At 40.3% G+C, this 16155-nt stretch overlaps 1 protein-coding gene across 5 annotated transcripts in view; it reads right to left on the bottom strand.

Annotated features, from left to right (window-relative positions):
* Positions 1–16155, bottom strand: part of STIM1 (stromal interaction molecule 1) — a 188249-nt gene that overhangs the window by 44963 nt on the left and 127131 nt on the right. For all 5 annotated transcript variants that reach the window (XM_058687951.1, XM_058687954.1, XM_058687952.1 and 2 more), the window contains exon 3: positions 8569–8683. In XM_058687951.1, the coding sequence (XP_058543934.1) occupies positions 8569–8683 (115 nt within the window). The remainder of the gene's footprint in view (positions 1–8568; positions 8684–16155) is intronic.

Genomic DNA, 16155 nt, shown 5'->3' with positions numbered 1-16155 from the left:
GGTCATGATCTCACGGTTAGTGAGTTCAAGCCCCACATCACGGTCTATGCTGACAGCTCAGAGCCTGGAGCCCGCTTTGGATTCTGTGTCTCCCTCTCTCTGCCCCTTCCCCACTCACATTCTGTCTCTCTCTCTCAAAAATAAACAAACATTATAAATAAATAAATAAATAAATAATCCTAAATCTTTATGCACCTAGTAACATACCTTCAAAATACATGAAGCAAAAACTCACAGAACTAATTGCAAGAAAAAATAGGCAAATCCAATATTATAGTTGAAAATTTAAATACTCCCCCTCAATAACTGATGGAGCAACTAGGCAGAAAATCAGCAAAGATATAGTAGACATGAACCACACCATCAACCAACATGGCTTGATTGACATTTACTGAACACTCCACCCAACAACAGCCCAATGCACATGGAACATTTACCAAGATATATAATATTCAGAAATGTAATAAAATGTTTTAAAAAACTGTAAAGGATTCAAGCCATACAAAGTATGTTCTCAAACCACAATGGAATTAAACTGGAAATCAATAACAGAAAAATCTTTAGAAAATCCCCTAACATTTGAAAACTACATACCATGCTTCTAAAAAAAAAAAACAAAACTCATGAATCAAAGAAGATATCAAAAAGGAAATAGAAAGTAAATAGAATATTTGAGTTGAATAAAAATAAAAATAAAACATATCATCTAACATGGTGAAGAGCCAATACTAGATGGATATAAGATACAAGACAGATTTCAGAGGCATGAATTTCCAGGGCCAAAATAATTCCTCAAATTGGAATACATTATTGAGGGATATCAAGTTATTGAAGACTGTATCAGACCAAAAAAAAAAAAAAAAGAATAAGCATTTACCACCAGTTGTGTTTTCATTTTAGGTATTTTTACTCTGTCTATGCTACCTATAAATCAGTTAGCAAAAAGCAAAAAGCCACAACACACCAGAATTTGTGAAATGCTGCTAAAGCAGTACTTACAGGAAATTTATAGTACTAAATGCCAATATTAGAAAACAGGAAAGGTCTCAAGTCAATGACCTCAGTTTCCACCTTAACAAACTAGAAAAGAACAAGTTAAACCCAAAGTAAGCAGAAGAAAGAAAATAATAAAGATCAAAGTAAAAATCAATGAAATAGCTAACAATAGAGAAAATCCTTGAAACCAAACACTGGTTCTTTGGGTATATCAATATATTAAAAGAATAATAAGAAAAGATTATGAATAAATGTATGCTTATAAATTTGACAATGTAATGAAATAGACAAATTGAAGACACAAACTACAAAAGCTCACTTAAGAAGTAAATAACCTACCAGTCCTATACCTATGAAAGAAATTGACACTGTCATTAAAAACCTTCCTACAAAGACAACACCAGGCTCATATGGCTTTACTAGTGAATTCTACCAAGTATTTAAGGAAAAATAATACCAATTATATATGAAGTCTTCTGAAAAATTGAAGACTACTTCCCAATTAATTTAATGAGGTCAGCATAATCCTGATACCAAAAACAAAGATATTACAAGAAAACTATAAACCAATATCCCTCATTAACAAAGGTATAAAAATATGAAACAAAATTTTAACAAATAGAATCCAACCATATAGTAAAAGGATGATGACCAAGTGGGGTTTATCCCAAGGATGCAGGGTTAACATTCAAAAATTAATCAATGTAATTCACCATCTTAGCAAACAAAAACAGAAAAACCAGGCAATCATCTCAATAGACACAGAAAACTCATTTGATAAAAATCCAATATCCGTGGCGCCTGGGTGGCTCAGTCAGTTAAGCGGCCGACTTCGGCTCAGGTCATGATCTCGCTGTCCGTGAGTTCGAGCCCCGCGTCGGGCTCTGTGCTGACAGCTCGGAGCCTGGAGCCTGTTTCGGATTCTGTGTCTCCCTCTCTCTGACCCTCCCCTGTTCATGCTCTGTCTCTCCCTCTCTCAAAAATAAATAAAACGTTAAAAAAAATTTTTTTAAATCCAATATCCATTCCTGATAAAATGGTAATAGCTTCCAAATTAGTAATAGCTTCCTCAATCTGATAAAAGGGAAAAAAAGCCCACAACTATGCTTATATTTAATGATGAAAGACTGGATTCTTTCCTCCTTAAGATCAGAACCAAGACAATGATGCCTACTCTCACCACTTCTCCCAACACTGTACTGGAGATACTAACCAGGGCAATCAGACAAGAAGAAGACTTTTTTAAAGGCATCCAGATTGGAAAAGAAAACAACAAAACTTTCTTTACTAGAAGACTTGATTACCTCAGTTGAAACTCTGATGGCATCTCACAAATAAGTGAGTTTAGAAAGGTTGCAGAATACAAGACCAATATATAAAAATCAATTATATGTCTATATATAAACAACAATCAGGAATTAAATACCATTTACGTGGTCAACTTTTTTATATATTTTACCACAATTTTTTTTTCAACGTTTTTTATTTATTTTTGGGACAGAGAGAGACAGAGCATGAACGGGGGAGGGGCAGAGAGAGAGGGAGACACAGAATCGGAAACAGGCTCCAGGCTCCGAGCCATCAGCCCAGAGCCTGACGCGGGGCTCGAACTCACGGACCGCGAGATCGTGACCTGGCTGAAGTCGGACGCTTAACCGACTGCGCCACCCAGGCGCGCCCCCCCCCCTTTTTTTTTTTTTTTCAACGTTTTTTGTTTATTTTTGGGACAGAGAGAGACAGAGCATGAACGGGGGAGGGGCTATTTTACCACAATTTTAAAAGTACTATTTATAATACCATCAAAATCTATGAAATACTTAGAGATAAATCTGACAAAAGGTATGAAAGAAATACCTGTACACTGAAAACTACAAAATATACATCCTAACTAAATGGGGAGATATACTTTATACATCGATCAGAAAACTCAATATTGTCAAGATGTCAGTTCTCTCAAACTGAGCTATAGATTCAATACAATGCCAGTCAAAATCCTAGTAGGCTTTTTTTATAGAAATTCACAAGTTGATTCGAGATCAAACAGCCAGGACAACTTGAAAAAAGAAAACAAAGTTGGAGAGCTAACACTATCTGACTAAAAGAGTTATTATAAGACTATTGTAATCAAAATTGCATGGTATTGACATAAGGACAAGCAAATAGATCAGTGGATCAGAATACAAAGACCAGAAATAAACCCATACTTATATGAACAACTGTTTTTTAACAAAAGACCAGGCAATGCGGTGGGAGAAAGGACAGAATTTTCAACAAATGGTTCTAGAAACAACTGAGACACCCAGAAGCACAAAGAAGGACTTGGGACTTCTTTGTTAACACTAACATCCGCAAATTAATACAGAACAGATTAGAGGCCTAAGTGTAAAACCTGCAACTATAAAACTTCTAGAGGAAAACATGGGAGAAAATGCTTGTGTGACCTTGGGTTAGGCAAATATTTCTTACATATGACACCAAAAGCATAATTCTTAAAAGCATAAATTGAAACACTGGACCTCAGAAAAATTAAAACTTACTGTTCTTCAAAAGATACTATTAAAAGAATGATAAGCCACAGACTGGGAGAAAATCTTTGCAAAGCATATATCTCATAAAGGATAGCCATCTGAATACATGTGTCAAAACTTTAAAAAATTATACACTTTAAATATTTACACCTGATTGTATTATCAGTTACAACTCAATAAATCTTTCAAAAAGATGAAGTTGAGCTAAGGCAGTATCATAGGAGATGCATATAAAATATATATAAGAGAGATAGAATCCTCAGGACTTGGTAACAGAAATAGGTGAGAGATGCTCCTTTATTAAATGGGGATACAAGGAAGAACGTTTACCCTCAAGCAGCTATTTAATATAAATAGAAAATGCCTGTGATAAGTTTTAAATCACTGCATTGATGCTAATTGTTTTTTGTTATTGGAGAAAAAGTATCTAAAAGAATCCAAGAGAAATAAAAAGCCAGTTGTATCTTTCTCCCCCAAAATGTAGCAACAATGCCTGAGGCAGTTAACTAAATGACTTGAAGATTCACTTAGCAAAGTAATTTTTATAGAGCTAAAGGAACAGAAGAAACATATGTCTCACTGGGTTTATGTAAAAGCAAAAAGGGGATGCCAACTTTTTTATACTGATATGACTTCTGAAATGGTTTAGACAGAAGTCCAATGCCACTTGCCCCTGCTGTGCTATATCAACAGAGAAAGGCCAGTTCTGCTGGGTTTCTCTCTAAAAGCCTCCTGGTTTGCCAGTACTGCTCCACTGCCTCCTGTGAAAAATCCCATCCTGCAAAGAATAGCACAGACAGAACTGGAGATCTGTGAGTTTATTATTTCTAAATTATTCTTTGGAATTATTTCCAAATCATTTCCAGTAGAAAGTAAACATTTTCTCAAGACAAAGTTCAGAGTCACACTAGAATACCAAGTACTTTTGCTTTTAGCTGGAATCATTTTAGAATCAAAATTGATAGTTTAATATGTCTTTGATCTATACAAATGGAGAACGAAATTGTTACTTAAGTTTGGCAGATAGCATCTTTTAAAATCTCATGTCCAGGAAAGGGGAGAAAAAATAGACATGATGTACTTTGTTTAGAAGAATGGAAGCCATGCTTTAGAAGAGAGTCCTCTTAGGTCAGTCCTCCCAGCACCCCTTCTAAGGACACTGTTACTATTTCCCCTAGCTCAAATATGCAAACAATTCTATTTGTCAAAGATTCTACAAAATCTACCTGGCATCCCTTCCTTTAAAAAAACTACCACCCCCCCTACCTCACAGGGCCTTAGAGGGACTGGAAATTGCTGCCCCCTCCCCCACAGTCTAAGCTCTCACTACCACTACCTTACATAATAAGTCTGTGATACAAACTATGCCAATCTGATTTTCCCTCCACCATATCTCACTGTTGAGCAAAGATACTTAGATGAAAAATGAACGAAGTGGAGACATCCAAGAGTAGCCAATTACAAAAGGCCAATCCCCTAGACCCTGCTCCTGAGATCCCTGGAGTTCCCCCTTGTTCTTGATCCTTCCTCAGCCCTGTTTGTTCAGCTCCTTCTTATTTAATTTTGTACAACAAAGAATTTGGTGGTCTTTGTCTTCAAAGACACTTCAAATTTGGTGTCAATTTCCCTGGTGATAGGAATATCTTTGTTATTCATGGTGGGGCTCCTTGGATCACACTTGAGTTTGAGCTAATGAGATGACTCTGGATGGGGACTAGTTGCCAGAAAGACCAACCAGCTGACTAGAGGATTGGGGCTTTGGGCCAGGAGATATCAGCCCAACCATCAGAAAGGAACAGGGGGGCTGGAGATGAAGAGCCGTCATGCAGCCAGTGATTCAATCAATCATGCCCATGTAATCGGACCTCAATAAAACCTCTGGATCCTGAGGCTCAGATGAGCTTTCTGGTTAGCAAACACATCCATGATTAATATGCTAGGGAGGGTGATATGTCCTGATTCCAGGGGCAGAAGACACAGAAGTCCCAAATTCAGGACCCTCCCAGACCTCACCCTATTGGTCTCTTCTTTTGGCTGGTCCTAACTTTTATCCATTCTAATAAAATTGTAATCAGAAGTACAGCACTTTCCTGAGTTCTGTGAGTCATGCAGTAAATTACCAAACCTGAGGGGATAGTGGGAACTGTGATTTGTAGCCAGTCGGTCAGAGCAGAGGTGGCTGGGAACACCCAGGGTTTATGGCTGGTTGGTATCTAAAGTGAGAGCAGTCTTACTGAGGACTATGCTCTTAATTTGTGAAGTCTGTACTAACTCTGGTTAGAAAGAAGTGCATTACATTATTTCATCAAACACTCTCTGCCTCATTTTCCTCATCTGTAAATGCAGACCATCATAGTATTTATACTTCAAAGGGTTTTGTGAGAAATGAATTAACATATATAAATCATTCAGAACAGTGGCTAGCACACATCAAATATCATGTAAATATCAGAGTAGTTTCTTAGTTGTTGCTGTTTTTATTATTGAAGTCCAGAACTGGCTAATGTAGCAATTATCAGGCTTTTCTGTTAAAATCTAAACAACAGGAAGGAAAGACTGGCTCTCAGTATCAGTCAGAAAATGTTAACAACTAATCACATAGATGGTACTGACATTAGTCAGCTAATGTTCTGAACACAAATGAACACTGCTGATATCTATATCATCTAGCAAAACTCAGACCAGCCACTTTGAGCAACTGCCAGAGTATTACATGCTTTTTGTAGCTCTGGAAATCATCACTCCAGAGATTAGGGGCCTTGCTCTAATTAATTAAGCAAATTGTTGGGAGGAACAGTACCCATGAAGATTCTTACTTTTAGCTTGTCAAACCACCAGGCATGACACATAGTGAGAAAACCCTAAAATGATACATACATGTCACTTCTCAGCTTAGCTGTGAGCTACCTCACAGTGCACTGGAATATCCCTTGCTCACCAGTAATGGGGACCAACTCCTCAAAACTCATTCCATTGTCTTCCATCTTCCTGTCATTTAGAACACACTTGGAAGTGTTCCAAATAGTTGCTGAGTCCAGGAATAAAGTTCTTACCAGAAAACTGTCTTGGCTACTTTTTAGTATTATGATTTACTCCTGTTTCTGCCCTCTCTTGGTCACTTTCCCTTCCCAGCTACTTGTGTATGAGCTTTGAGAAGGCCAGGAATGCTCTCCCTGCCATCTTTCATTCCAAGTTCCCACTTATGAAACCCACTCTTAAAACCCAGGCGCCATGTCCTTATGTTGTTACAGAAAAAGAAGAAAACTAAAATTAAACAGTACTAGTAGAAGATTTTTCCTGGCAGTGCCAGTATAATTCCAAAGATCACTTCATTGCTTGATTTTTCATCAGTAAACAGCCTGAGTTGCTCAGGAGCTATTAAACAAAGCCCCCACAAGGAACTCAGCTTTTAAAGATTTCCAGAAAGCCGTCTGTAAAGCTAACTTAAGCTTCTTCTAGATTGATAAAAACACAGAGTTAATAAGAAGTATCAGCCTGTCCATGCCAGAAATAGGACTAGAATCCAGGTCTTCTTGCTTTTTTTTTTTTTTTTTAAAGTTTATTTATTTATCTTGAGAGAGACAGAGTCAGCTCAAGTGGGGTAGGGGCAAAGAGAGAGGGAGAGAGAGAAAATCCCAAGCAGATTCCACACTGTCCGAGCATAGCCCGATGTGGGGCTCTAACCCACGAAGCTGTGAGATTATGACCTGAGCTGAAACCAAGAGTCGGAAGCTTAACTGACTGAGCCACCCAGGCACCCCCAGGTCTTCTTGCTTTAAATTTAATGTTCTCAACCTACCTTATAGATAATCCCTTCCAGATCTAAAATTCTATAATCCTAGGTAAGATTAAAACAAAAATAAAAACTGCCTCATTCCTACCCAAATTGGTTTTTCTCTACCACCAGACCAGCGCTTTCAACCCAGATGGCATGGAAAAGCCTTGATCCAGTGAGCAGAAGGTCCAGGTCTGAGTCCTAGCTTTACAATGTACTAAATGCATGACAATGAACAAGTAACTTTATAAATCTAGGCCTAAGGCTCCTCATCTGCAAAGGAAGGGCCCTGATGGTCACTTATGTTTAACCCTTCTTAGCATCAAGACCTATCTTATGAGACCCTGCAAAGAGACCGCTTTCAATCCTGTTAGTATCAAAGGACACTCTAGCCACAGATAGAGATGGAGAGGACGCAAAAACCCTGTTTTTCCCTTCCTTGTCAAGCTTCACACTATTAGTTATGCTCTTTCACTCACAGCTCTGAAGCAAATGTTTCAGGGAAAAAAAATGGTAGTCCTGGTTTAACAATTTTATACATGAAAAATAACTAAAGTGTTTATTTAATAAGTTCAACATGAGTTAGCAGAGTGATGTGAGTGCTGAAGGCTCCAGTATCAAATCAGACTGCATTAGCTGATGTGCAGAGTCCAGAACTAAGAAGCTGGCGATCCTGTTCAACTCTGTGCTGGTCAAACCATTCCTGCGGGTCTGTGTCTGACTCTAAGAACTATGATCTAAGAAAGATATTAACAGAAATGTTCACAGGCAGGAGACCAAGAGGAGGAAGAGGCTGAGAAAACATGTTTTCTTCAAAGAACCTGGCTATTTAACCTGGAAAAGAAAAGACTCAGGGGAGATTCCATCTTACTTCCACCCAATCTTTGAATCATCTAGGACTCAGCAGAGCTGAGACCAAGTAGAGACTGATAGAAGGAAGGGGCTGCCTCAAAAGGCCAGTAAGCTCCCTACCTCTGGAGAAGCAGCAGAGACTGTGGTAGGTAGGAAGGAGACAGGTGGGGATAGAATAGAACCATTTAGAATTCTAATGAAGAGCAGCTCCAACTCTATTTGAAGCATCTTCCCCCTTTCCCAACATGGTGACTAGATTCAGTCTTATTCAGTGACTGTATGTAGAACCATTTTAATAATTTGCTCTTTACAAAGCACTTTATACTCATGTACTTTTAAGGCCAAGTTGCTGCCCATCTTCTTCTGTCTTCTCTAAACCTTCCAGCAACTAGGATTGATAACCAAGCTGCCTATTACCTTCTGAAGACTTCCATGCCTTCCACAGGTCCTCCACACTGATGAGCTTATCCTCACCATGGAAGGTGCTGTGTTTCACTGTCGGATCATGGTAATTGAGGTCTTCCCTCAGGAACTGCAAGGAAAAAGCACACAAGTCACAAGGGATACCTAGGGTCAGCCCACCGAGATCTCCACACAGGCTATCTAACTTTCCATAGCACATTCCATCCACCCAATGTATAAGCGTACCACATCACTCTTATGTCCTTCCATGTGCATATGTCCTAGCTGCCAACTAGACTACCTCTTCTTCTTTGTTGTATGTTTCACTTGAAAAAAAAAAAAAAAAGAGGGGCGCCTGGGTGGCGCAGTCGGTTAAGCGTCCGACTTCAGCCAGGTCACGATCTCGCGGTCCGTGAGTTCGAGCCCCGCGTCAGGCTCTGGGCTGATGGCTCGGAGCCTGGAGCCTGTTTCCGGTTCTGTGTCTCCCTCTCTCTCTGCCCCTCCCCCGTTCATGCTATGTCTCTCTCTGTCCCAAAAATAAATAAAAAAAAAAAAAAACGTTGAAAAAAAAAAAAATTTAAAAAAAGAAAAAAAAAAAAAAGAATAAGCAATTTCTTCCTCGTATTTTTTTAATTATGGAAAAATAATAAATGATAGTTAACTGGAATTCAATACACTAGAAAAAGGAAGAAGGATAGGGAAAAAGAATTAACAATTTTTTGATCACCTGTTTATATACTAAGCAATATTCCAAGAACTTCTACAATATTTTCTCATCTAATCCCCACAACCAATGAATTATCACACCGATTTTACAAACGAGAACAGAACTACGCTAAGATAATGCAACTTGCCCCCAAATCACATTAAATTTAGAGAGGTTTAATTACTTGCTATGATGGTTTTAAAATATGTCCACAATTCTATGATAATCCTCCCACAAAAGGAGAATTCCCCTCCCCTGGAATATAGGCTGACATTTGTGACTCATCTTCTAACAAACAGAATATGACAGCAGTGATGTCGAGTGGCTTCCAAGGGTAGGTTAGAAAAGGCAATACAGATTTCACCTGGCCTTCTCCATTTTGGGACACATGCCTTGAGAGCTCTGAGCCAACATACATGAAGCCTGGCTACCCCCAAAGCCACCATTATGGCTAGAACATATGGAAAGACTACATAGAAATATAGACAGATATCTGAGCAGCCCAGCTATTTGTCTCCCCAGCCCAGGACTCAGACAAGTGACTGAGACTTCAGGTGATTCCAGCCCCCAGTTTTTGAGTCACTGCATCTGATGCCAAGTGGACACAGATGAGCTGTCCCTACTGAGCGATGCCCAGATTGCAGATAAATAACAAAATAAATGTTGCTGTTTGAAGCCACCGAGTTTTGGGGAAGTTCGTTATACAGCATTAGGTAACTCAAACATTTGCTCAAGTGATGAATTTGTATTCCAACCCAAGATATCTGACTTTACAGTCCAAATTTTCCCCCAGCACTATATACGCTGTCCTTTAAATTACTGGTATTTCTTTTCATAATATACACCCTTATAAGAAGAAACGCCAAACAAATCAAAGCTTTTAGAAATTTAACTGGTAATTAACTTCACAGATACTCATTCAGCCAGATTCTTAACCTCATTAGTATGTACAAGATTGAACACTTGACCCCGGTTTTCCCTAGAGCCTCAAACATCAAAGAAATATGCAATTTTGATCACTATGTTTTTAAAACATAGTTTAGTAGGATTTTCAGGAAATGTCTCTTATCCTTCTTTTCTTACCCTTTGTGTCTAGGAAAGGGTCTGACCCAGCGTAACATCAGTAAATGTTACTATCTAAACAAACAGACTACTGACAGATTACCTAGACCCATAATCAAGAGGTGATTTCCTCCCCCTGGGTTTTGGGGATATTAAGACATCTAAGACTTAATGACTCAGGAGAGAAGTTTGAAGCAAGTCCACACTGGAGCACTCTCAACCGAGTCAGAATATAGCCTGCTGGGCACAAGGAACTTGACAGTGTCCACAACTATAACATGGCACCATCCAATACAACTTTCTGCAATGATGGAAATGTTCAATATCTGTCCTGTCCAAACAGTCCCCACTAGGCACATGTGGCCACTGGGCACTCATAATGTGGCTAGTGTGACAACACACACACACACACACACACACACACACACACACACACACACAAACACTGAGATTAAAAAAAAAAAAATTAATGCAGAGCTAAATGACCACATGTGGCTAATGGCCACCTATTGGGGCGCAGCTCTAACCCATTCTTCTACCTGTGGTTTGGGTGTGGCCTGGGTACACTCCCACAGAGGCTGGAGTGGTGTTAGGAAGTCAAGACGTCTCGTGAGATGAGGAGATAAAGGCAGTACTCACATGCACAGGCTAGACAGCCCTTCGTGCCCTCCAGCCTCAACTAAATTCAGTTGACAACAAGGGTTAGGTTCTCCAGCTCCCCAACCTCTTATTTGTAATTGGTGAGAAAATTTATTTTTTAATAAGGATTATGCAAGTGACATGGTGAAAAGCCCAGAGCAAAAAGATTTTGTTGATTCTTAGAAAAACTAAACTGATTAAAGTATTTTTTATGATTTTTTAACAGTCAGCCTTTTAAGGCACCTGACCTTTGATTCATTATATGCTGTAAATTGTGAATTTAAAAAAAAAAAAAATTTTTTTAACGTTTATTTATTTTTGAGACAGAGAGAGACACAGCATGAACGGGGGAGGGGCAGAGAGAGAGGGAGACACAGAATCGGAAGCAGGCTCCAGGCTCCGAGCCATCAGCCCAGAGCCCGACGCGGGGCTCGAACTCGCGGACCGCGAGATCGTGACCTGAGCTGAAGTCGGATGCTCAACCGACTGAGCTACCCAGGCGCCCCTGTAAATTGTGAATTTTAACAATTTTTCCCAAGTTGCCACGCTGTTATCCCAACCCCATTCATTAAATTATCTTTTATTCATTTTTAAAAATGCTATTTAGTAATAATTAAGTCCTTATATATAGTTGAGTATATTTCCAGGCTCTGCATTCTTCTGCACTAAATGATATTTCTTTTTTTTAACTAGTTTTTTTCAGTCTATTTATTTTATTTTTGAGAGATAGAGAGAACACAGGTGTGGGAGGGGCAGAGAGAGAGACAGGAGACACAGAATCCAAAGCAGGCTCTAGGTTCTGAGCTGTCTGTGCAGAGCCCAACTCGGGTCTCAAACCCACCAACTATGAGATCATGACCTGAGCTGAAGTCAGATACTTAACCGACTGAGTCACTCAGGCACCTCAATCATATTTCTATTTTTGTGCTAGCCCTTGACTATCTTATTATACTTTTTGTTTTATTTTGTACTTTAATAGTAATTTCTAATGCCTGGACCCCCTGTTTCCCATGGCTCTTATGTTTCAGAATACTTCTTGTCAATCTCAGCTGTTTATTTTTCAAAATTAATTTTAGAACAATTCTATTAACTTATTAAGAGTCTTCTCTCACTGGAGGCGAGAGTGATGAGATCACTAGGCCTTAAACAACAGACACTGGGACATCTCAGGGGGACACAGTCACAAGTAGTCAGACAGCCAGTCTGGGGACAGAAATTCATTAATTCACTTAGTCAACAAACATAAGATTTCTAAGTACCAGGCATAGTTCCAGGCACTAGAAATTCAGTGAGTAGTAAACAAAACAGATACAGATCTTTATCCTCACTGAGCTAATATCCTCTTTGGGTGAGAGAAACAGTAATTCCTATAAAGCAGGAAAGAGGAATATGGAATGACAAGAGTACTGGTATTGGTGGCTTGTCATTTTAGAGGAGTCAAGGAAGGTTTCATTAAGGAGGTACATGTACCTGAAGGAGATGTTGGAGAAAGGCAAGCAGAATAACTGGGACAAGAGTATCTCAAGAATAGGAATGGCAAATGCAAAGGCCCTGAAGCAAGAACATGCTCAGCTTGTTCAAGGAACAGTGAGGAGGCCAGTGTGGCTGAGAGAAATGAGAGAGGTGGTGACTAGTGATAGACAAATCCAGGGAAGAAATCAGGGGTCCAGATCATAAACACCCTTGTAGGCCATTATATGGTCTTGGATTTCAACTCTGAGAAGGAAGCTGTTAGGGGTCTTTGAACAGAGATGCGACATGATCACATTTGCATCTCTTAAAGGATTGCTCCAAATGCTGTGCTAGAGAGCAGACTATAGGAAGGCAAGGGCAGGGAAACCAGTCAGGTGGCTACTGCAAAAACCTAACTTGAAACGAGGTAGTAATGTGGGTATAATGAAAAGTTGTCAAGTTTCGCACATATTTTAAAGAAATCAAATCTGTAATCCTCAGATTACAGATACAGGTATACCCTGTGTTGGTCCTCCAAGGTTCTAATCCAGACCCTCTTAATCTAAGACTACAGAAACTCACATCATGTGCATGCCTTAGGAGTAGAAATGCCAAAATATCCAAAGAAGGGGATTTTCTTCCATTCCCAGCTAACTCTAGGAAACCACCGGATGACACATACCAGCTGCTTATTGGGAACCAATAAGAAATAGTCTGCTTTTTATAGCCAAGTCTGATCACTGAGGTATATGGAGAACAGAGAAGCTCATGGGAAGAAAGTGTAAGGAGAAGCTGCACGTACAGGGCTCATGTACAGGCTCTATTCATGCCACAAACCATGCAAAGAAGGAATGGGGTCGGAAAACAAGACCAGCAAGAAGAGGTGCCAAATGAGGACTATGCGCTGACAGAAGTTCTGCCTGAAGGAAGGGCCTGATGCTGAGTGGAACAATCAGGCCTCAAGAGTAGGAAAGGCAGGGGCGCCTGCATGGCTCAGTCAGTTGAGCTTCTGACTCCTTACTTTGGCTCAGGCCATGATCCCACGGTCATGGGATTGAGCCCAGCGTCAGGCTCCACATTGAGCTTGGAGCCTACTTGAGATTCTCAATCCCTCTCTCTCTCTCTCCCTCTCTCTCTCTCTCTCTCTCTCTCCTTCTGCCCCTTTCCCACTCTCACACACACTCTCTAAAACAAGCAGAAAAGAGTAGCTAAGGCAGTATACTATAAAGAGGAAGAGTTCACAACCTATAGAAACAGACCCCTTACTTCCTGTGTGACTTTCGGGCAAGGTATTTCGCCTGTTTGAGCCTGTTTCCCGCTCAGAACGAGTGAGGACTAGGCCTCCCTCTCATCTGAGTGTGACAAGTTGTAAATGAGACATGCTTGCAGAAGTCCATAAGCTGCCTATGCACCTGTCTTTCAGTGGCCCACAGAGTATCTTCTAAACTGAACCTATATTTAAAAACTAAATTTCACACCAAGAAAGTTCAGCTTTTCAGTCTACCTTAAAAAAAAAAAATCTAAAGATCTAGAAACACCTGAGTTCCTAGATTTTAAGGGCTTAAGGACTGTAATTTGACTGGAAGAGAAAAGGTGGCTTAGGGACCTGTCATAAACTGGTGTCCGCATAGCAAGCACATCATTTTTATGTAGGTTGTCCATTACAAATTAACTTCAAAATGCAACATTTTATGAAGATGTTGTTATTCACATTTTACTTAAAGCTAAGAAAAAATCAACTGTCCACATCAAAGGACATTATGTGCGTGTTGTCATTTGGGGCAGCGTGGAGATGGGGGAGTTGGTGCTGAGGGAGGTCATGAGGGCCTCAACCCCCACCTCCAGGGCACCATTCCTGGGTTTGCACACTGACCTGGCAAGAGTGTGTGAGAGCTGAGCATCAGCTGCCTCCTTCTGAAGAGGCAAGTACTCTCTAGTGTGAGAGCAGAGAGCTTGTGATTCCTGATGCACACAAAAGCACTCTCTGTAAATTGTAGAGCACAACTCAAATGTTAGTTATTGTTATTGGCAGGAGGGTGAGATAAGGATACGGAAAGTAAGAGAAAAAGCTTCTTCGTCAAAGGCGATGCTTCTGTGCTGTGTATACCCTTACCAGTGTTATTATGTGTCTATCCCCCTGCCAAACCATCTATGCTTTGATGAAGGTCCTAGTTATCCAGCCATAAACATAGCAAGCAAGAATGCTGTACTGAACTAAAACTCCAATGCCCACCGCAGTTGGGGTAGGCACTGCCACAGATTACTCTGCACACCACCCCACAGCCAACTAATAGCTGAAGTCTGGTTTAAAAGGAAGTTTAAGAGCAATGAAAAGCAAAAACAAAACCAAGCCAAGAGGCAACTTTTGATTCCCACAACAAAGATTTACTATTTCTGACTCAGAACAAGCAGCTCTTCTCTCAGGAAGGCCTAAGAAGGCTCCCTACAAGTCTTGCCTTAGCATGGGGATGCAGCATTGACCAGAGCTACAGCTCAGGAGCAATCTGAAGAGCAGGGAGCAGCTGTCACTAAGTATATTTAGCTCTGAGCTCAGAAAAGTGATCTCTGTGGCAGTGGCACAAAGAATGCAACCCCATCCCCACCCCAAGTGAAGCAGGAGTAAAGAGATGTGGGTGAGAGTGGACAGGAGGGGAAACGTCTCTGTAGAATTCCCAACAAAACAGGCCCAGCCAGCTTCATCAGTGAGTAGAAGTCACTGATGTAAAGCTAGAAGCAGAGCAGGGCATCTCTGGGCACAGGGGTCCAGGCAGGTCTCGCGGGTATTTCCTTACAACCAATTACTCCTTCCTCCCATTTCCAACTTCATTCCCGACTGTTCACCTTCCATATCTCCCAGACCAAACCTCACCACCTCCACTCTCACTCACCGCTCCCCACACGCAATATTTAGAACCCTCAAGACACATGCCCCAGATCTAAGATGCTTCCCAACTCTCGTTCATCTCTTCAATGTCCACCAAGGACCCACATTTTAGCTACAATAGCTCTAAATGCCATTTGTACAAAGTGCTGGGACTTGGATGTCTCATAGATGAAGTATCTGTCCCCAGTGAGATCAGAAGCTATGGGAGATGAGAGTCATTTCTCACACACCTTTGTACATCTAGTCTCACTTCTGCCAGTCCATCCACCATATTAGTCACCAGAATGACCTTTGTAAAGTACAAATCCATAAAGTATACCAACTTTAAAACTACTTAAAATTTTAACTTAAAAACTATTTACAATTTCATGGCTCCCCGTTACCTACAGAATAAAGCCCCAGCTTCTTGGCCTCACATTCAAGGCTTTTTACAATCTAGTCATAGACTAGCTTCCCAGGCAGCCTCCTGGCCATTTTCCCTCCCTACCAGGCACCTACACTTCAGACAAGGAGTCAAGAAACTATGGCCATGGACCAAATCCAGCTTGCTGCTTCTTTTTATAAATAAAGCTTTACTGAAACATAGCTACAGTCATTTATGTACTGTCTATAGCTGTTTTCATGTTACAAAGGCAGAGCTGAGTTGCTGTGACAGAGACTGTATGGCCAACAAAGCCTAAAATATTGACTGTATGGCCCTTTATAGAAAATGTTTGCCAACATTTGCTCTAGATACATCCAGCTACTACAGGCTCCTTGAAAAAACCATACTCAGTATAACTCTAAGCCTTTACACAAGGTGCTCCATTTAAAATATTGTCTCCCTGTCTTTATCTGCTAAAGAAAAAGTCACTGCCTC

This window comes from Neofelis nebulosa, chromosome 10 (genome assembly GCF_028018385.1).
Source record: "Neofelis nebulosa isolate mNeoNeb1 chromosome 10, mNeoNeb1.pri, whole genome shotgun sequence".
Taxonomy (NCBI): domain Eukaryota; kingdom Metazoa; phylum Chordata; class Mammalia; order Carnivora; family Felidae; genus Neofelis; species Neofelis nebulosa.
Note: the sequence above shows the minus strand (reverse complement) of the source record. Positions and strands in the feature narration are given on the sequence as shown.